At 41.1% G+C, this 21098-nt stretch overlaps 1 protein-coding gene across 4 annotated transcripts; it reads right to left on the minus strand.

The window, feature by feature from the left end:
- Positions 1-1212: 1212 nt before the first annotated feature.
- On the minus strand, positions 1213-20819 carry LOC145414359 (acyl-coenzyme A diphosphatase FITM2-like). Of its 4 annotated transcripts, XM_080283893.1 has the most exons (6): positions 20718-20816; positions 14892-14954; positions 14038-14108; positions 6543-6751; positions 4003-4155; positions 1213-3204 (listed from the first exon to the last, which is right to left on the minus strand). In XM_080283893.1, the coding sequence occupies exons 3-6, from the start codon at positions 14066-14068 to the stop codon at positions 2668-2670; spliced, it is 930 nt and encodes a 309-aa protein (XP_080140019.1). In that variant the 5' UTR covers positions 14069-14108; positions 14892-14954; positions 20718-20816; the 3' UTR covers positions 1213-2667. The 4 variants fall into 4 exon arrangements, with proteins under 4 accessions (XP_080140019.1, XP_080140018.1, XP_080140020.1 ...); XM_080283892.1 differs by lacking the exon at positions 14892-14954 and having other exon boundaries at positions 20718-20819; XM_080283894.1 differs by lacking the exon at positions 14038-14108.
- Between the last annotated feature and the right edge of the window lie 279 nt (positions 20820-21098).

Below are 21098 nucleotides of genomic sequence, written 5' to 3' on the forward strand. Positions count from 1 at the left end.
TGGTGGTAACCATCATCCACTCGATGCAGTGCTGCATACTTCTTCCTTATGTGACTCTGCACTGAGTAACAAGCCTGATGGCTTCCTGTAACCCGGGCAACCATTTATTATGTTGGGTGATAACCATATCTAAATAATGGGGCTATGTGGAGTCTGCCATGGTGCCCCTGTTGAGTGGGTAGAGAGACACAAAAGGGTCCATCCAGGAACTAAATCTCCACACATTTCCCTATGCCTCGCCACAGTGAGGTGCTGTCCACAGCAAGGGAACACTGGTTCACTGCATAGGCCAGTCCTGAAGGGGCAATTGCATGCTTACTTGCATGATGGGTGTGCTCAGGCAGACAGACCAGGGATGATGTATTATTACTACAACTACTCCTACATACCACTACACTGTACAAGTCATGGTGGGTTTCCGTCCTCTCTCTTCTTTGCACTTCTTGCAAAAATAAAAAGTAGTTAATAATATTTCTCTTGTAACAGAAACTGACTCTTGCAGAAAGAAAAATACACATGGAAAGATTCTGCTGTCCCTATCCTGCCTTAAAAAAAAAAAAAAAAAAAAAAAAAAAAAAAAAAGTCAGTTTCTAGGGGGAATTGATCATAAACTGGTGCCTCTTGGTCCTGGGTGTTCAGTTTAAACTCTGTTAGAAGCTGTTCCAATCCATTGCCTAGTGGACAAAGTTATTTTTGGTCGAAAGATAAACTCGCCAGTACAAAACTGTGTATGAATTTGTAATGGCAAGTCTACACATAACATATGTGGACATTTCTGCAATACACAGTCAAGTATTGTACAGTTGTACAGATCCTGCATGGCAACTACTGTTAGGGAGGGGATTGCCACTTTGTCACTGGAGGTGACTGCACCCTCATCCAATGCATCGTGTGTGAGTGCAAAAGTGAAAACATTTTTATGGTGTGTAGGATGAGATATGCTTGTGAAAACTTTGTTGTAGTAGCTGTGTGAGGCTGATGATTTCTATATTAAAACTAATCAACAAATGAGAACAGATAGTTACAGCACTATACTATGTTCTTTTATTTAGAAAAACAAATATATATACAATTAATTACATCCATCACACAATCTAGCTGCAAAGTACTGAAGTCACGTAACTAAAATTTCTGGCATTATATATATATATATATATATTCCATCCATCATCCAATCCTACATTGCCCCAAGAGGAGCGTAGGAGCCCGGGGCTGAGCAGTTGGTCTCAACATTTAAGATGAGAGTGACCAGCCTCACTCATCCCTGAGTGGCACTACATGAGCAATCAACCCCAACCACCCCTTGGATATAAACTTTCACTGGCTCAATCCGATTGGAGAGATATATATATATATATATATATATATAATAGGTGGGGGCACTCACCATCCACTCAATCAATATAGTGCTGCTCTCGGGTGTCTGCCCTTTTTTCTCCTCCATCCTTCTTTCCTTCCATCCTCTTCTGTCTTTCTTTCCTTCATTCTTTACTCCTCCTTCTTCCAACAGGTGACTTTACACTCCCTCTTATGTCTTTCTTTCCTTCATTCTTTCCTCTTCCTTCTGCCTGTGGGTGACTCTATACTGAGTGAAAAGCCAAATGGTTTCCTGTACACCAGGAAACGATCTACTACACTGGGTGGTAACCATATAACCAAATTTTGGCACCTTGTGGTTTAGTGGGTAATTACGGCGCTCCAGTCGGGTTGAGCCGATGAAGGTTTATATACAAGGGATAGTTGGGGTTTTTTTGCTCATGTAATGCCACTCAGGGATGAGTGAGGCTGGTCACTCTCATCTGAAATGTCAGGACCAACTTGCCTAGCCCTGGGCTCCTACGCTCCTCATGGGGCAACATAAGATTGGATGATAGATGGATGGATATGGGAACAATGAACCTCAACCAACCCTTACATATAAACCTGCACCGGCTTAATCAGACTGGAGGGCCTTAATTTCCCACTAAACCACCAGGTACCATAATTTGGTTACATGGTTACCCTCCAGTGTAGTACTGTAAATGGTTTCCTGGTGTACAGGAAATCATTTAGCTTGTCACTCAGTGTAGAGTCACCCATAGGGAGTCAGAAGAAGAAAGAATGAAGGAAACACAGAAGATGTAGGATGGGAAGAAGGAAGGAAGAGGGAAAGGGCAGGCACCCGCGAGTAGCACTACAATGAGTGAGTGGATGGTGAGTGCCCCCACCAACCACTATATATATATATATATATATAAAGTACACTATTAATATTTGTCCATATACTTCTATAAAGATTCGTATTTACAGTCATTATATACAGTCTGGACTATTAACAAAACAAAACAAAACAGAACACTCACCATTTTTCATACCTAAGATTATTTACATTAAGAAAAATAAAACCTTATGAAAATTAGTATTTGAACTACAAGTACCAGTGTTGGTTTATACACTGTGATATGTATGTAACCACTTCAGTACAGTAATATCTTTTATTTTCATCTTAGTATCTCCAGATTATATTAGTCTGAGAGGCCATTGAACTGAAGAGGTTAGAGATAGCGTTCCTTAGCCCTTCCACTACGAGGGGACTCCTAAGATAAAGAGGAACTAGGAAGACTTGAATATAAAAGACATCACTATAGTGAAGGAGTTAATGCCACACTGATCTATTTTAGTCTGATGCTAAGTAACAAAGACTTTCCATTGCCCCATGATTCTAAAAATCTGGCCGTAGATAAGGTGCCACATAGCTATAGCCAGGAAAGTGCCGAGGACTTTCTCTATAAAAGTGTGGTAGTAGACAGTGGTAATTATAAGCATAAAGTCCCACAAGAGAGCCAGGAGGGCCAAGGCTACAAAACTGAGAGCCACTAAGGGTGATATAATAGGATACCACATCCTGAAGCTCTTGGTTGTCAGGTCATCTGGTTGTACCCATGCAGGTCTGGTCCAACAAGGAATACTTAATTCATCACTTCTTCTTCCCCCCACACCTCCTGTCCCCCGTAGGTACTCCCCCAGTCTCAGGTAATACAGCACCCCCTTACCCTCCTCCATCATGACCAGGACGCAGTACGTAAGGAGGTAGGAGTGACCCGAGATGTCAAAAGAATAGTATTCATGATCTTCCAGTTTCAAACACTCTCGCTTCCCGAGGGCAACACTTATATTCTTAGCAGTACAGAATGAGGTCAGATGCTCGACTGTGGGGAAGATAACCTATGGAGAGAGTTTGCGTATTAAAAAATGGCATGTAAAAAATGAAAAATATTCACGTAGATGTGATTCACATTATCCAACAATGTCTATCTCTATCTATCTATCTAACGCCCTAATCCCGCAAAGGGTGGCCGCAGACAAAACGCCTCCAAGTCGCTCTGTCACCCACCATTTGACTACCTTCCCCCCAACTCATCCCCCCCTCCCTCATATACCTCTCAACTCCATCCCTCCACCTCATCCTCGATCTACCCCCACCAGCCCATAATATTGTGCTGTAAATGCAGTCCTCATTATAAATCAGGTTTGTTTTCCAAAATATATAAATTTTTTCCATATACAGTACTGTAATTGGCTCAAAACGTTGGGAGAAACTGGCAAATCACCTTTATTGGCAACAGCGTAACTGACAGGCAGTTATTTAAAAATTTTTCCTACCGTGGACTCAAAAGCGAAAAAGAATCTCAGAAAAGATGATTCACAACAAGAACCTACAATCTATAAAATGTGCAAGAAAAGTCACTTCCCCCTACAAGTTATTTCCTACTCTTAATATTGCTTAGGCTTGGTGGGATTTTCAGATTAAGAACACCAATTCAATCACTACAGTCACCCTTGCTGTACAAAGTGACTAGATTTGTAGTGTTACAGCAACAAAAACCTCAGTAGCAGTGTGAAGATCCATGAAAACAATAATAAAAAGAGAACAGCAAAACATGAAAAAGCAAATAAAACAATGAAGAGACCAACAAACTAAATAAAAATGCTACAATAAAAAACACTTCATCCCATGCTGACCTGGCACCATATGAAGAAAAACAAAGTAGTCACAACTGCCCCTGCCATAAGCCGCCTGAGACTAGCCCCCTTCTTGTGGTGCAGGGTGGTAGACACCAGTTGGTAGAACACATACACTGCAAATGTGATGCCCCAGCCCTGCTTCACAAACACCTGTTGGAAAAACAATATGAGAAAGGAAAGCCATAAAAACAGGAGTAGAAAGAATGAGAAGTGGTGTAAAATAAAGAGGAAAATTATAGCAACAGAGGAGTACAAGTAAAATATAGTACTTAGGGTATAAGACTGACTGGATAATTATAAATAAGATAAAAAGATCAATGGTTTAAGAGACATAGTTGAATAGAAACTACTGAAGAAGACATGAGAACAAAAGTACCATAGGCCTATACCGGTACTTTGAAAGAGACATAAGGTTATAAAGAGTAAAAGAATGGCCTATGTAGTATATTTGTGAGGGACTGGGGAAAAGCTATAAAGGTGTAAAAGCCAGTATACATTAAGACCATTTTACAATATTCTTTTATGCTATTTAGTCTGTAGTACCACAGGGTAAAACGGCCTATCATAGTTCCAGAGCTACCCAACTGATTTGCCAGCTTCCTCTAATAGCAATACAATACAGTACCAAATGTATGGACAAGGTTGTGATCTCAAAACCGGTAAGAGCACATGTGGTATGGATGAAGAGAATGGAGAAGTGTAATGGTGAGAGAGGAAGAGAAGCATGTGAGAGATGTATGTGAGGGCAAAATACTCTGGAGACTGTTCCGGCATGGACATCCACTGTCGGCAAGTTCCCTAGAAGAACTACTGTGTTCATCCATAGAAAAAAAAACAAAAAAAAAAAAACAAGACAAATACAGTAAAAACTCAGTTAACTGGAATGCATGGGGATTCTTCCATTCCGGATATGGAATTTTCTGGATAACCGAATGTTACTCTTAGAAATTTTGTGGCAGGTCAAACAAATTAAATAGGACCAAACTTGGGAGTTGACTTTATTTCCTAAAGTACATTATTCAGTATTAGATCCAGTACATGTAAGATCCAGTACAGGTACACTACATTACACAGAAAAAAGACAGCAAGAGAAATTGTACAGGACTGAACATAAACCAGCAAACATTACCAAAAATTATTTAAAGAGTAATTTAGCATATGTTACAGGCCATACTTAGCTGCGTACATTACTTTATCCAGTACTGTACAGAACTAATCAAGAATTATAGGGGGATGACCGGTATCCGGACTACAGTATTTTCGACCCCATGCCGGATCAAATTTGCGTTCCGGTTATATGGCTGTGCCAATGCATCGGATGCCGGTTAATCGAGCTTTTACTGTATGTGCATATGGTCTGACCAGCAAAGTGGAGCCAGGATTCCACAGAACTGATAGATATGTGAATTAGTCTGGCCCACTGCAATGTCCATGACGTTGATAGATGTCCAACTTTCATACTTTGTTTTTCATTCTCTGGATCCTACCTTATCTCATCCTTAAGTGGAGAGGGAAAAAAAAAAATGTTAATACAGTAATACTAGTAATGATGATGATGATGATGATAAGTACAAAAGGCTGTGAAGAAATGCCTTGGAGAAATGAGTGAACGATGTTGGGAATATACTGGGGTAGGAGAGGAAGAAGTACAGGCAAGGAAGAAGGGTCTAAGAGTGGTAGGATAATGGGCCAGGAATGAGGCTAGAAGCTTTATCTTTACTGGTACAGTATCTAAGAGTCTGTAGTCCAAGTATATGGTAGTACTGTCCAAGAAAGATGGAATATTTTTCTAAAGATTGTCAGAATGTAAATTAATATCATATATACTTAATTATTTCCCATATATATAAAAAAATCTTATGGAGAGGATGGAGGGTGAGAGACTGAAGAGGAGAATGTATGTGAGTGAGGTGGAGGGGTGGAGAGGGAGGGAGACCAAGGATGAGATGGGGGGATGGAGTGGAGAGGTATTTGAGAGAGGGGGATGTGAGCTGGGAGCAGGGCAGTGAAATGGCGGGGGACAGGGCGAAGTGGAGGCGATTTGTTTGTGGCCATCCGGTATGGAATTAAGGCATCTGGCAATAGATAGATAGATAGAAATATAATCTTTGCACTCTCTCTTCTGTCTTTCTTTCCTTCCTTCATTCTTTCCTCCTCATTCTGCCCATGGGTGACTCTACACTGAGTGACAAGCCAAATGGTTTGCTGTACACCAGGAAATCATTTACTATGCTGGGTGGGAACCATATAACCAAATTTTGGCACCTGGTGGTTTAGTGGGCTATTATGGCGCTTCAAGCAGACAGCCGGTGAAGGTTTATATCCAAGGGATGGTTGGGGTTTATTGCTCATGTAATGCCACTCAGGAATGAGTGAGGCTGGTCACTCTCATCTTAAATGTCAGGACCAACTTGCCTAGGCCAGGCTCCTATGCTCCTCGTAGGGCAACGTAGGATTCGATGATGGATGGAATGAAATATACCGTAATCTGTTTCATCTATGGTTAAAAACAAAAATAATTTGCCGGACATTCTAACCTGATTCAGAATGCTGTATTTGCCTGTCAAGACTTCAAAGTGAGGGACATCCCCTGATGCATGTAACATGGAGAATATTAAGAGTGTGATAGTGTAGTAAAAGATCTTGGCGTAAGGGGAGACCAGCATGTAGAAAGCTCCCCATCTGGCCATCTTCTCCCACACAGATAACCCAACAGCTGGTTGCTTTGTTGCCACTGTTGGTGATTCTGAAAGAGGGAATCTACAATTAACACTAATGAGAAGTAAATGTGTACCTGTTGTTTTCATATCATAATCTACTATTTCTTCTGCTCTTCATATGATTACTGACCATCATCAACTTAACCCACTTTCTTGAATGACAAGTAAATATAATAACAACATTTAATAAAAAATACAACCACTGTATCAACAAAGTGTCCAGTGAAATGGGTCACAGATCTAATTGCAATTCTTGGTTCCATCTTACTGGCAAGCCAACCATTATTATTATTATTTTTATTGTGGTAGGTGGGGATGCTCACCATCCACTCACTCAATGTGGTGCTGCCTTGGGTGCCTACCCTTTCCTCTCTTCCATCCTTCCTTTTCTGTAATTCTTTCTTCTTTCTTCTGCCTACAGGTGACTTTACACTCCCTCTTCTGTCTTTCTTTCCTTCATTCTTTCCTCCTCCTTCTGCCTATGGTGACTCTACACTGAGTGACAGGCTAAATGGTTTCCTGTACACTAGGCAACCATTTACTATGCTGAGTGGTAACCATATAACCAAATTATGGCACCTGGTGGTTCAGTGGGCAATTAAGGTGCTCCAATCAGACTTAGCCAGTGTACGTTTATATCCAAGGAATGGCTGGGGTTTATTGCTCATGTAATGCCACTCAGGGATGAGTGAGGCTGGTCACTCTCATCAGAAATGTCAGGACCAACTTGCCTAGCCCCAGGTTCCTACACGTCTCTATGGGACAACACAGGATTGGGTGATGGATGGATGTTTTTTTTTTTTTTTTAAATGGTACAGGAAACCATTTACTATGCTGGGTGGTAACCATATAACCAAATTACAGTAGCTGGTGGTTTAGTGGTTAATTAACCCGCCCCGTCCCACCACTGACTCCCCCCAATCCCGACCAATTTTGGATTTTTTTTTTTGGCTCAAACCTCCGCTTTTGGTGAGAAACATTGAAAATTCATAGAGAAATCGCTCACCTGAGGTTTAAAATACTCAATACAGATAGCAGTACTCCTTACCTTACTGGGTTTTCTATCAGGCTGGCTCCAAGGAAAACGAGTTCTATGGGAGGGTAACTATTCCACACCACTCATAAACGGTATTTATTTATTTATTTGGTATGAATTTATATGTAGTACAAGAGTATATTGGTTTTCACACAGTAACATAGGCAATATAAGCATTGTTTCACTCACCAAACACGTCAACATACCTGACCTTTTTTGGCGACATTACCTGATCATCACTTCTGACTGTTTCTTCCTCTAATGCTATGTAAACTTTGTCCTCCACATTGTCATCGATTGGGGAATCACTCTGGCCCTGAATTTCGTACCGTGGCACATGTCTTTACTGGCCAGGTCACTGGTAACAGATGAATTGCTGAGACAATGGGGGGGGGGGTCATGCAGGGTAAGGCATTGTCCCTGCCTGGCATCTTGTAGAGGAAGGTGTCCCATGTATTCATACCAAAAATCACGCGCAAAAATTGAAAATTGTGCAAATTAGGGACCTTGCACTTGATGCACGTTTATATACGTCAATGGGACTGACAGTGACAAAACGTGTGGATGTATATATACGTCAATGGGATGCGGCGGGTTAAGGCGTTCCAATCGGACTGAGCCTTTGTAGGTTTATATCCAAGGGGTGGTTGGGGTTTATTGCTCACATAATGCCACTCAGGGATGAGTGAGGCAGGCCACTTTCATCTTAAATGTCAGGACCAATTAGCCTAGCCCTGGGCTCTTACGCTTCTCATGGGACAACACAGGATTGGATGATGGCTGGATGGATGGATTTTTATTTATTTATTTTTAGACTAGCATAACAAACGTTGGTGGGACTGAGCCAATCCATTAACTGACAATAAAGAGGTGCAGCCTGTGTCATGTACATCTTTATACATAACAGTACTTCATCCATGAATTTGTGTCCATCATCAGTTATATACAATCTCAACTTTCACTCCTGTTTCTGAGACATACATTAATTACAGTACAGTACATTCAACCATTTTCTTGGCCTTCCATTTTCAACTCACTCATACCCCTTTCATAACCTGATTGGTGCTGGACAGCAACATCTTCAAGCAATACCATTGATATAACTAGGCAGCTTCTTGTTGTCCAGGTATAGGAACATCCCTTAACTCTCTCTGACCTCCCTAAGGGAGATGGTCTGCAAGAGAATGGTACCTTAACCTGCAGTCCAGCAGGTTCACATCCAGATAAGCTTAGGGCAACAACAACAACAACTCTGTATATACCGTACACTTTCTCTTACATTTTGTCAGTATATTTTCTTACTCCACATCATTCACAAATTTGTACTTCTTTTCCTGTCCCACCTACACAACCCACAGACATTCCTTAACCATCTCATTTCCACTGCCTCATTCCTGATTATTCAAACTTTCACCATACCAAAGCCTCACACCCCTAAATTCATGTATCGTAAGCATTAACACACCTTCAGGAACTCCTCTTGCAACATCTATACTTAGTCCTCAGTTTTATATCTAGGTCTTCATAGCACCAGCCACTTTTTTTTCTTAAGCCACTATACTCTCCACTTCCTTCTCAAATTTACCTCTCTTTCTCTCACTGCATCACTACTTATTAATCTTCCAATAGGTCATCTCTTCATGCTATGAATCACCATATTTCAACAATCATCTTTTTACTCAGTGACACAGGCTGAGCACTCCATATCTTGATACAGCATTAATTTCTTCACTACAATGGCATCTTTTAAATTTTGTTCTGGCTACTCTGAATAATTTTATTCAGTTGGAGAGAGGTCAAATAATAGACTGGTGAATCATTTCTTCACAATGGATACCTATCCTTAGTTTATTATAATTGTCTGGAATATGCAAGAATATGCTGGTAGCAGTAAAGATGTCATCAGATTCAAAGATGTATTTCTGATCTTGTTCTTTTCTCTGGAAAAATTCAGCTTATGAGAGTACTGTACCTTTGTTGTGAATGGGTTAATGAAGGCTGAATCTAATCCCTGCTGTTCAAGCAGTTACTTCAAAGTTGAATAAAATCACCTGAATAAAACAGGAAAAAAACAAAATGCACTTTATCAGGGTGAAGGAGTTAGAAGGCAAAAAATGAGCAGACAAATTACTCTACAATATTATGAAGTCTAATTCTGTTCAGATTATACAGTATATCTATCTATCTACTGCCAGACGCCTTAATCCCGTAAAGGGTGGCCACAAACAAGTCGCCTCCATGTTGCCCTGTTCCCTGCCATTTCACTTCCCTCCCCCGAGCTCACCTCTCTCTCTCTCTCTCTCTCTCTCTCATCTCCACTCCATCCTGGGCTTCCCCTCCCTCTCCCCCCCTCCACCTCATTCACATACTCTGTCCTCATTAATTTCTCACTCCATCCTTTCCATATGGTTAAACCACCTCAATGTATAACTCCTAATGCTCTCTATCACATCCACATCCACGCATTGTTCCTTCACCTCCTCATTTGTCAGTCTCTCTCTCCATGTAACTCCACATGTTTCTGTCCAATTACTCATTGCCACTGCCTTCACTCGTGACTTGTGTCCTTCCAACAAGGTCCAAGCTTCATTTCCATACGTTAGAGTTGGTATCACAATACTATCATGTAGTAACTTTTGCACTTCCATGCTCATTTCCCTATTTCTTATCACTGCTTTCAAAGAACCAACAGCCTTTTTTCCCTTGTTGTACCCTTTCAAGCACTGCATGCTCCAAACTTCCATCCTTACTTATCACATTTCCCAAGTACTTAAGTGCACTCACATTTTCCATTTCCTCATCATCCAACCTCACTGTATGTTCAGTGACTTCATTTCTCTTGAAGACCATAACTTTACTCCTCCCTAAATTCACCTTTAGATTCCGTTTCTTATATGCTCTTCCAAACTCATTCACCAAACCCTGCAGTTCCTCTTCATCTTCACTTAACAATATAGTATCATCTGCAAACAATAATACAGGAAATTTCCAAATGCTGACCTCTCTCATTAGGGCTGCTCCAACATCCACTCCCCCACCTTGTATCTCTTGTATAATCCCATCCATATACAGGTTGAACAACCATGGAGACATGACACATCCATTTCAATCCAATATTCAGATAGAAAAATTCACTCAGTTCATTATCCACACACATTGCAACCTTAGCACCCTCATACATACTCTTCATGGCATTCAACAACTTCCCATTTACCGTACTCTTTGTACTCTTAATATTTTTTACATTCCTAGCCTAGCCACTCTGACAAATGCATTCTCCAAATCCATGAAGGCTGCATACAACTTCTTTCCTTTCTCAAGAAACTTTTCCACTAAAGGACTAAGGATGAGTATCTGATCTACACAACCTCTTCCTTTCCTGAAACTTCCCTGTTCTTCTCCAACTAATTCCTCTGTTATTTCCCTAATTCTGTCAGTAAGTATCCTACCATATACTTTTCCTGTTACTGACAGAAGACAAATGTCCCTATAATTACCACACACTTCTTTTTTCCCTTTTCCTTTGTGCAAGAGAATAATTATACCTGACTTCCAATCCTCTGGGACTCTACCTTCCTCCCAGGCCAATCTGCACATTTTCCATATCCATTCTACTACTATCTCTCCCCCGTGCTTTATCATTTCACAACACACTCCATCAATTCCTGGGGCTTTCCTCATTTTGACTTACTTCACTGCTTCCACTACTTCTATCCTACTGATCTCTTCCTCCCTTCTTCTCCCAGCCATTCCCCAGCAACTAATACCGACGTAAGAGACAGTTCCCCACAGACCCAGACTACGCACCTTTCACTTACAACCAGACGAAGCACATCATTAACAACCTCAAGCACTCATCTGCCTGTGGACCAGACAACATAAGCAACATTCACCTTAAACACCTTGGACCACAAGGCACACAAGCACTCACCAACACATCAAACTACAGCTACTCACACAACATAATACCCAACATCTGGAAACATGGCATTATCATCACTATCCCTAAACCCAACAAAGACCCCACGTTACCCTCCTCACACCGCCCCATCACACTCCTCTGCACCCCCTCTAAAGTCACTGAACGACTGGTACTACAACTAGTCACACCTCACATTCCCCTAGCCCAGTCACAACATGGCTTTAGGCCACTACACTCCACAAATACCCTTCTCACAGACCTTACGCAGAGAGTTTTCAATGGCATGAATTCAGCTAGGCCACCACACAGAACACTCCTAATCACACTAGACATTAGCAAAGCTTTTGATGCCATCCCCCACCACAACCTCACAAACAAAATACTCAACACAAACATGCACAATAACACAAAAAGATGGCTGGCAAACTACTTAGCAGGCAGATATGCACATGTAACATTTGCCGGTCAGTCTTCTAACATCAGAAACTTCACAAATGGCGTCCCCCAAGAATCTGTTTTGTCCCCTACACTCTTTAACCTGTACATGCATGACATACCCACACCCCACACACCACAGATACACATAGCTTCCTATGCTGATGATATAACACTTACATGTACTCACCAAAACGGAAACACAGCTGCACACATCATTCAACCTTACCTCGACACACTACACGAATGGTTCACCACAAACAGGCTCAAAATAGCCCCCTACAGAGACCCTTCTCACAAACTGGACAGCAGAACACAGTCATCCCACACCTCACCATAACAACACTCCCCTACCACACACCCACACACCCAAAATCCTTGGTGTAACATACAATACATCAGTGTCATTTAAACAACACATCACAAACATTAAAAATAAAATAACACCAAGACTCAATGCTCTGAGGTCACTTGCAATACAACATTCGGACACAACAAAGAAACCACCACCACAGTATACAAACAATACATATGTTCAGAGATGAATTATGCAAGCCCTGCCTGGGCTTCTAACCTCACCAAAACACACTTCAACACTCTACAGACCATACAGAACAAGGCCCTAAAAATAATCACAGGCTGCACAGCTACTACACCCACAGACCACCTACATCAAGAAACCAAAGTCCTCAAAGTCAAGGATCACCTAGACATGAGAGGCACCCAGTTACTTGCTGCAACCTCCACAAACCCACAACATCCACTATATTACATGGCAGCACATCCACTCACACCAAGGAACATCAAAACAACACCCAGCACACGATACCATACACAAATACTGCCATCTCTCCCCCCTCGCCCACATCAGACCAGCTTCCAGAAGCATATCCACACTCAGATCTTTCGCTGCTCCATTCAGTCACTTAAAGACAACACACAGCTGCAAGCACGCACTTAATATTTCCTTAAAGTGTTCTCTCCATCTGCTCCCTTTTTCTCCCTTCTCCACCAGCAATATACAGTGCCACTTTTAACTTTCACTCCCCTACTAACTTCTTTATCACCCTAACTCTCTTTACCACTTTCCAGAACATTTTCTTACATTCCCTCCACTTTAAACTCAAATTCCTCATCCACTCTCTTCTTACTCTATCAAACTAATATTTTCACCTCTTTCTTCCTCTCAATATATAACTCTCTCTTCTGTCTCTCAACATCCTCCATGCCTTTGCTTCCCATCCACTCACTATATGTATTCTTCTTTTGCACCACAGCTTGTCTTGCCTCATCATTCCACCATGCTGTTCCTTGCACCCCCTTTTGTCTTCTCTTTACCCTACACAGCACCTCACATGCTGCAAAGATTTCTCCTGTGAATATCCTGCAAACACCTTCCACCTGCCCCATCTGCTCCAGATCATATTTACCCAATCGCACCTCCACTTCTGTCTTATATTCTGCATTTTTTCCCTTCCTCTTGCAACCTTTCTACCCTCCTTGTATGGACTACCTCCTCCTGTTCATCCATTGCATTTAAACATTCCCTACTTTTCCATTCATATCTCCAGTCAAAAACACTCTCTCACTCTTTTCAAACCTTTCCATGCATGCTTCCACATTTGCTGAGAACTCTTCTTTCACTCTGCTCGCAAGATCTTGCACTGGAACATACACACACACAATCACCCGCGTTTGTAATCCTGCTTTCAGTCTTACCCACACAGTCCTTGAACCAACTGATCCACACTCTTATATTCTCCTTCTGTCTCTTGCACACAATAACACATAGTCCCTCTTTTGCCCTCTCATTCTCACCAATTCCTGCACATACACCCCATCCATACTCCCACTCTCTCACGTCTTCTTTTATATATACTGTATATTTAACTACTATATTTCAGCATAATTATTCATACCTAAATCAGCTGTGTCATCTGGGCTGCACATTTCTGCACTTGTTACTCTCGCATTCCGCACACTATCTAGGCTGAAAAAGGTAATACTCATCAACATCTTCATGCTAACCATATTAATCATTATCATCATCATTAAAACTCTATTTCCCACTGCAGTTAGCTACAGATGCTACTGAAATCTACAAATTAACAGCCTTTGAAATTTACATATGAGATGCTTTTACCTGCACCTTAGTAAAGAGTGTGCAGTAAATTTAACAAAACTATCTCAAATCAAAATGAGATCCACAAAGTGATTTAGTCTGTTTGCAATAATTCTGTCAGCCACTTCCATTTTATGCAAACTGTACTGTAACATACCAGACAGGAGCCAACTCCTTTTATATGGTTTTGGTATATCACCTCACATGAGATTTATATTAGCTACTTATGTACAGGAACAATCCTGGAAAATATGCTGGGTTGCAGTGCATTTGTAGTTCAGTTTTGTTCCTTGTTTGAAACACCTTAAAAAATGTTACCAGTTTGGATTAGTCACACTAAATAATCACAAGCAAAAACTCTTCACAAACAGGGTAAAGTGTAGTTAGTTATCTATGGTACACCAATGATAAGTTGCATAACAGCAACAAAATCAACAAACATGGACAAAATAATAATAATTATTATTATTTAAAAAAAAATCACATATAGGAATGTTTGGACCACACAATTTAGTAAAGTTTAATGAATAACCTCACTTTGCACAGCAGCAATAATGCTTTAGAATCAGTTAATAAATTAAATTACGAACATCAGTCACAAAATAAACCAAAAACAGTAGGCTACTCATAAATACAAAAAGACAAAAAAACCTTTGACTGTTCTTGAGACGACTGAATCTGTCCTGAAGGCATCACAAGCAACAAAGTATCGTCCTGCCAACACAAACATTTCATCAGTGTTTGATGAGAAGCAACATAACACAATGATTTACTTTGTTACTTCTGTCATGATGTCTAGTATGCTATGCTGTGTTAAATTAGAATCCACCCATCTGCTGTCCAATCCTCTGCTGTTCCATCAAGAGCATAGGGGTCCAGGGCTATGCACATCAGTCCTGTCATTTAAGGTCAGAGTGACCAGGTGCTTACCCCAAGTGGTACTGTATACCCTATGATTTGGTGCAAAACATTTTTTGTGAATGCAGAACTACTCTAACTTTAGCTGCTACTTTCCACTTCTTTGACACATTTGCCTCTCACAGTTCATCCATCAACCAATGTTCTGGCCTCTCTCATGCGCATATAACTCTCTCGTATGAGTAAAATTGTCTGGTGCTAGAATCATTCAGCTCAGAGAGAGTTAATGGTAACATTATTAACACTCCGGATCCTGTGATTAACTCAGCTGAATAAAAATCGTAGGATTGGATGATGGATAGATGGGATAAAAATTACCTGACATTAGACACTAGAATGGCAAAGTCATCTTGGTAGTAAAAAGGGTTAACAACTAACCCAGTTCAAGTGCTTTCCCATTCCCTTACACATTACATGTCACATTACAACTTCACTCTCCACAATTATCTTTTCTAAACTTTGCTTCCTCTTATACATACCTACATCTACTGTAAATTGACTTAGGACCTTCCCCCACAAGTTATTAAAAAACATAGGAATCATAGTATATCACAATGTTTGTTCATGAAATGCCATTCATTAAAATGAAATCATGTTTCCCTTGTTTTTCAGAACCAGTTGGATGCTTTTTGGCATGGAAAGATCTCTAAAGTAATCTAAGGACATTTCTTTGCACCAAACATTTGTCAGTTCAGTCTTGAGATTGTCCAGATTGGGTGACTTCTTCTCTGCCATGATTTTCTTCATCTTTGCCCAGCAGTTCTCTATCAGATTTAGATCTGGACTGTTGTCAGGCCAGTTGAGGACCTCAGTCCAATTATCCTGAAGCTATTTTGTCACCTTTCTTGACTTGTGACATGGAGTTGAATCGTGCATGAAAAAGTTGCACCCATGAATAGCAAAAAAGTTTAACAAATGATCTTTCAGAACTTGAATGTACCGGCCACCATTCATCATCAAGTTCTTAGGAAGAAAGTAGAGGCCTTCCCTTCCCATTTCACCTGAGAAATACCCCCATACCATTACTGATTGTGAGTGCTTAACAGTCGGCACCATGTAAGCAGGGTCATATCGACTACGGGAGGCAGGGCGACAAACCTTGGCAGAACACTTTTGGAACACTTGAAATGTGCTTTCGTAGGAAAACATATCGGTAACTTTTCTCCACTCATCCGATGTCCAGTGTGCATACTTCCTGGCAAACTGAATGCGCTGCTTCTTCATGCGGTTGGTGAGAAGTGGTTTCTTGGCTGGGTGCGGCTTGACAAACCCAGCTCCTGCAAGTGGTGTTGGATAGTTCGAATTAAGATGTAACAGCTAGGGATGCATTCTCTTCAATTTTGCTGCTGTCAGTCAAGGATTCTTGATTACTTCCCTCTTCAGAAGCGTATCTGTACCTCTGGAAGTCATCCTCTTCTTTCCACCGCCATGCTTGTGTTCTGGTAAGACATCAGGTGGCAGGCCGCGCGCTACAACAAGAATCTTCATGATGGTCGACTTTGCGCATCCAATACGTTCACAAATCGTGTCGATAGGGACATTATCCTGCCTCCATGCAATGATACGGACCCTCTCATCCCTTGAGCAGTACTTTCCAGGCATGACAACTCGACTGTAGGAAAATAAGAGGGCAAACAGTAATGCATACGAAAAAAGAGGGAGATGCAAGCTCGGAGCGACAGGAATATATACTCCCACTCTCGCTTCTTGGCAAGCACTGATGTGCTGAATGTTTCTCCACCTCCCGCCAACACCAGAGGAGTTGCCAGTTACTTCTTACCCAAAAAATTCACTTGGTAGAGGTGGAAACACAAAGCAAAGACAGACAACTCTCCCATAGCAATTCTGTGTGTAGGTCATAAGTCACTTTGCAGTGGGTGTAAGTACTCAGGAGCATCCATAAAACTAAGTAAGGGAGTACGGTATGTAAGCAGGTCTCTAATACTGTATTTGATGGTTATTTATGGTACCTGTGTAACTGTTACGTGTGATCAGCTTACATCGCACATTGCAGAGTGTAAGAGGTCTGTTCTGAAAGTATCTGACCTTAGGCTTAAAAAAAATAAATAGCTGACTTGTTGAGCTAGGATACTAATCCCCCTCAAAGCAGGTCCCTTCTGACTTAATGCACATAGCTCAGTGTTCTTTCCATGGCCTGAAACATTTTTCAAAGTCGGTTTTCGGTATCTCCTGCAGGTGCTTCGTCGCATTCATCATGATCTCTTCTCTTGTGTCAAATCAGGACCCCTTCTGTGGAGTTTTGAGCTTGGGGAGTAACTTTAAAGTCACACGGAGCTATATCTGGTGAGTAAGGAGCCAGCCACACCTGTGGGATGTTGTGCCTGGGCAAAATTCCTGAATCAGTTGCATGGGCAGGGGCATTGTCAAGGTGTTGCTTCCAACTTGCTTATTTCCAAAGGTCTGGTCTCTTCCGCTAAACTGTGTCGTGAAAACGACAGATAATATTGAGGGAGTAATGTTTGTTGACAGTCTGACCTTCTGGTGCGTATTCGTGATGCACAATGCCATGGTAGTAAAAAAAAACTGTCAACATGCATTTTGCCTAACTGCAGACCTGTTGTGTGTGTGTGTGTGTCTTTTTTTTTTTGGCCGAGGCAACCCTGCATGCTTCCACTGGGATGACTGTGCTTTGGTTTCTGGTCGTACCCATACACCCAAGTCTCATCTCCAGAAAGTCTGGATCACAATGTGCACACTCCATCATGTTTTTAGCAATGTTCGTCCGCAGAGCTTGTTGTTCATGAGAAAGGAGCTTTGGAATGAACTTGGCGACAACTCTTCACATGCCCAAATCATCCATTTAAATTTTGTGTGCTGATCTATCACTGATTCCAATTTCATTAGCAATTTCTCTGATAGTCAACTGACGATTTTCCATGACCAAATCGCAGACTTTCTTCACATTTTCAGCACTCCAGCTTCTTGATGGCCCCCCATGGATCGCTTTCAACCGACATTTGGCCATTTTTGAGGCGATTATATGATTCCTTTATTTGCATTATCCTCACGGCTTCATTCCCTCCAAACTTGCTGGATCTACCTGATAGTTTCAACTACGGTATCACCTAGTTTTTGGCAAAGTTTGATGCAATAACGTTGTTCAACTTTTTCGGTCATCATGATGTGCACTGGAACATGACGAGCATAAAATGCACGACCACGAGCACAGGTGGACTGACATCCACCGACTCACTCGTGGTGGCTGGTATTACTCACATATGCACACAAAAATCCTGCACTGCATTACACAAAACCCCGCCCCCATCTTCCCACTGGTTGTTGTTGTTGTTGTTGTTGTTGGTGGTGGTGGGGGGGGGGAACAGAAGAGGTTGGATACTTCCTGAACAGACCTCGTTTTCAGCAATGATATACAAAGTAAGGCTGCTGCTTCTGAAAGTACCTCCATAAACTGGGGTCTTGTACACAACTTACTCATTTTTAATTGTACAGCCACAAACTTCACTTCAGTACCTGGTACCAATAGTTAGCCAAAATATGGTAAACTTTAAGGAGAAATAGGACTACCTTTGCTGCTTGCTTCTGTTTTCTCCCCTACCATATCTCTTCATGTGATTAAGTGTTTTCTGATTGCATTGATTTTCAAGTTTCAGTATTTTTTAATTTCTTTTAATAAAAAAATGATGTTTGTTTACAGACTGATGCTATCTTGTGATGCTCAAAGACAAACGGACACCATTTATGAACAAACTTATCCTTATCATTGTCTCTATATCCCAGCCAAACCATAACAAGACAACCTTATTAATCCTGACCTAAACTAACCCATATTATGGTATCCCAGCCAAACTTATCCTAACCTAATCTATACCTTATTTATGGTAAAGATATTTTCCATGTTTGTTGGTGAATCCTCTTCATACTTGAAAAAGCACTTTGGTATACCTTTACAAAGTCACCAAATCAGTTCAAAGTTTTTTTTTTCTTTCTTTTTTAAGAGGTGGTCCTATGTCTCCTTAATGATTATCGTACCCAAAATATTAACATAATTACAAAAATAATAATACCAAACAGGCACAGCATTTCACCTACAGTATATTACAACAAACTCATGATCTCAAGGTAGCTGCCAGTAAGTAATTTTGGTACTGTACATAAGCAACACAGTTAACGTTTCCATTGTTACTGCATGAAATGATTGGAAAAAGACAAAATATGCCTATTTTGGGGTATTTAAGGAAGCGGCCAGGTGGCCTGCGGCAGTGTTTACCGACGATCTCTCTGGCCACATTGTTTACCAACCACTGCTCCGACAGGACGCGTCAGTGTATCCCGTGTCAAAGCTATGGAAAACTTAATGATTTAACCAAACCTATCCTAACCAAACCAAACCAAACCTCACTTGTGTTTGACAGCCATCTTTCAAATTTAAAAATGTGCATTAGGAATGTTATATATAGCCAGCTACTGGCAGATGTCAGCAAAATATTGACACATTCTAAATCCTTATTAATAGCTTTCCGAGGTAAGTTTATAAGAATCCCCAGAAGCTGTGGTAATCCAGGAATAATAAGTAACCTGTGAAAGACTGACTTCAATACAAAATATGGAAAGGCCACACCCATTTGGTAAAGAATTAATAAGCCTAGTAACTTAATGATATACAAGGAAATTTCACCAAGAACACATCTACTAGTGGTGGGTGGGGGCGCTCACCATCCACTCACTCGATGTAGTGCTGCTGTTGGGTGTCTGCCCTCTCCTCTCCTCCATCCTTCTTTCTTTCCATCCTCTTCTGTCTTTCTTTCCTTCATTCTTTCCTTGTCCTTCTGCAAACGGGAGACTTTATATTTCCTCTTCTGTCTTTCTTTCCTTCATTCTTTCCTCTTCCTTCTGCCTGTGGGTGACTCTACACTGAGTGACAAGCCAAATGGTTTCCTGAACACCTGGAAACCATTTACTACGCTGGGTGGTAACCATATACGGTAACCAAATTTTGGCGCCTGGTGGTTTAGTGGGTAATTACTGTGCTCCAATCAGATTGAGCCGGTGAAGGTTTATATCCAAGGGGTGGTTGGGGTTGATTGCTCATGTAATGTCACTCAGGGATGAGTAAGGCTGGTCACTCTCATCTTAAATGTCGGCACCAACTGCATGAAGGCTCCTACGCTCCTCATGGGGCAATGTAGGATTGGATGATGGATGGATGGATGAACACATCTACTATAAATCTTAAAAAACAAGTCTCACTGTTCTCACCCTTTAATAATGGTTTAACTAATTCTCTTGACTAGTGAACTAAGTTAGGCACCTAAATACAGTACTTGCTGCCAAACTTTCCTTCCTTGGAGGTACCGTATAATTAAATCCAGCACGTCCTTTTTAAATTGTTCATGGTCCCTCTTGACAAATTTATTCAATTCTGATGACATATTTCGAAGTATAGGGGTTAGATATAGCCGTAATTAATTATGTACGATTTTTTGTTGAACAGCCGTCTGGCGGTGGTCTGTAAAAACTGAAAAGGCGTTGTCGTTGTGAAGGAGTTACCACAAGCACTGCCTCGGCCACAATACTAACCTCCTGCGTCTCATCGGCTTCATCATGGTGTAATCCGACGAGAACGTGATAAATCTGATGAAGGTACAGGCAGTCTCTCAGTTAAGCCTTTTAGTTTACATCACCTCACGGCTCAGCAGCGTTGCCAAGTACGTCCACAAATTGCGCTAAACTTGCTACAAACTCCCATTATGTTATTAAATACAAAAGTCTTCAGAAAATTGTCAGAAAAAGTGCTGTGTAACAGCCCCAAAATTTGTATAATACCATTAGATTTTTTGTCATTAAACGTTGCAACTTGTGAATGTCTCTAGATCCACCGGAAAAATTGCTAACTTGGCATCTCTGCAAGTCAGCTGGTGTGTTATGCTGTCACTACCACAACTTTTCACACCTGACAGG

The sequence above is a fragment of the Coenobita brevimanus genome, chromosome 99 (genome assembly GCF_032717465.1).
Source record: "Coenobita brevimanus isolate Jiangsu-jjx chromosome 99, ASM3271746v2, whole genome shotgun sequence".
NCBI classification, from domain to species: domain Eukaryota; kingdom Metazoa; phylum Arthropoda; class Malacostraca; order Decapoda; family Coenobitidae; genus Coenobita; species Coenobita brevimanus.

What these genes read in the sequence shown, in the direction of transcription:
- LOC145414359 (XM_080283892.1), bottom strand. Translation starts at nt 20,743, where the DNA reads ATGATGAAGCCGATGAGACGCAGGAG. An exon ending in AAGCCGATGAGACGCAGGAG is followed by an intron (nt 14,109 to 20,717) that starts GTTAGTATTGTG and finishes TACCTTTTTCAG; the next exon opens with CCTAGATAGTGTGCGGAATG. An exon ending in TTTTCTTCATATGGTGCCAG is followed by an intron (nt 3,205 to 4,002) that starts GTCAGCATGGGA and finishes CTCTCTCCATAG; the next exon opens with GTTATCTTCCCCACAGTCGA.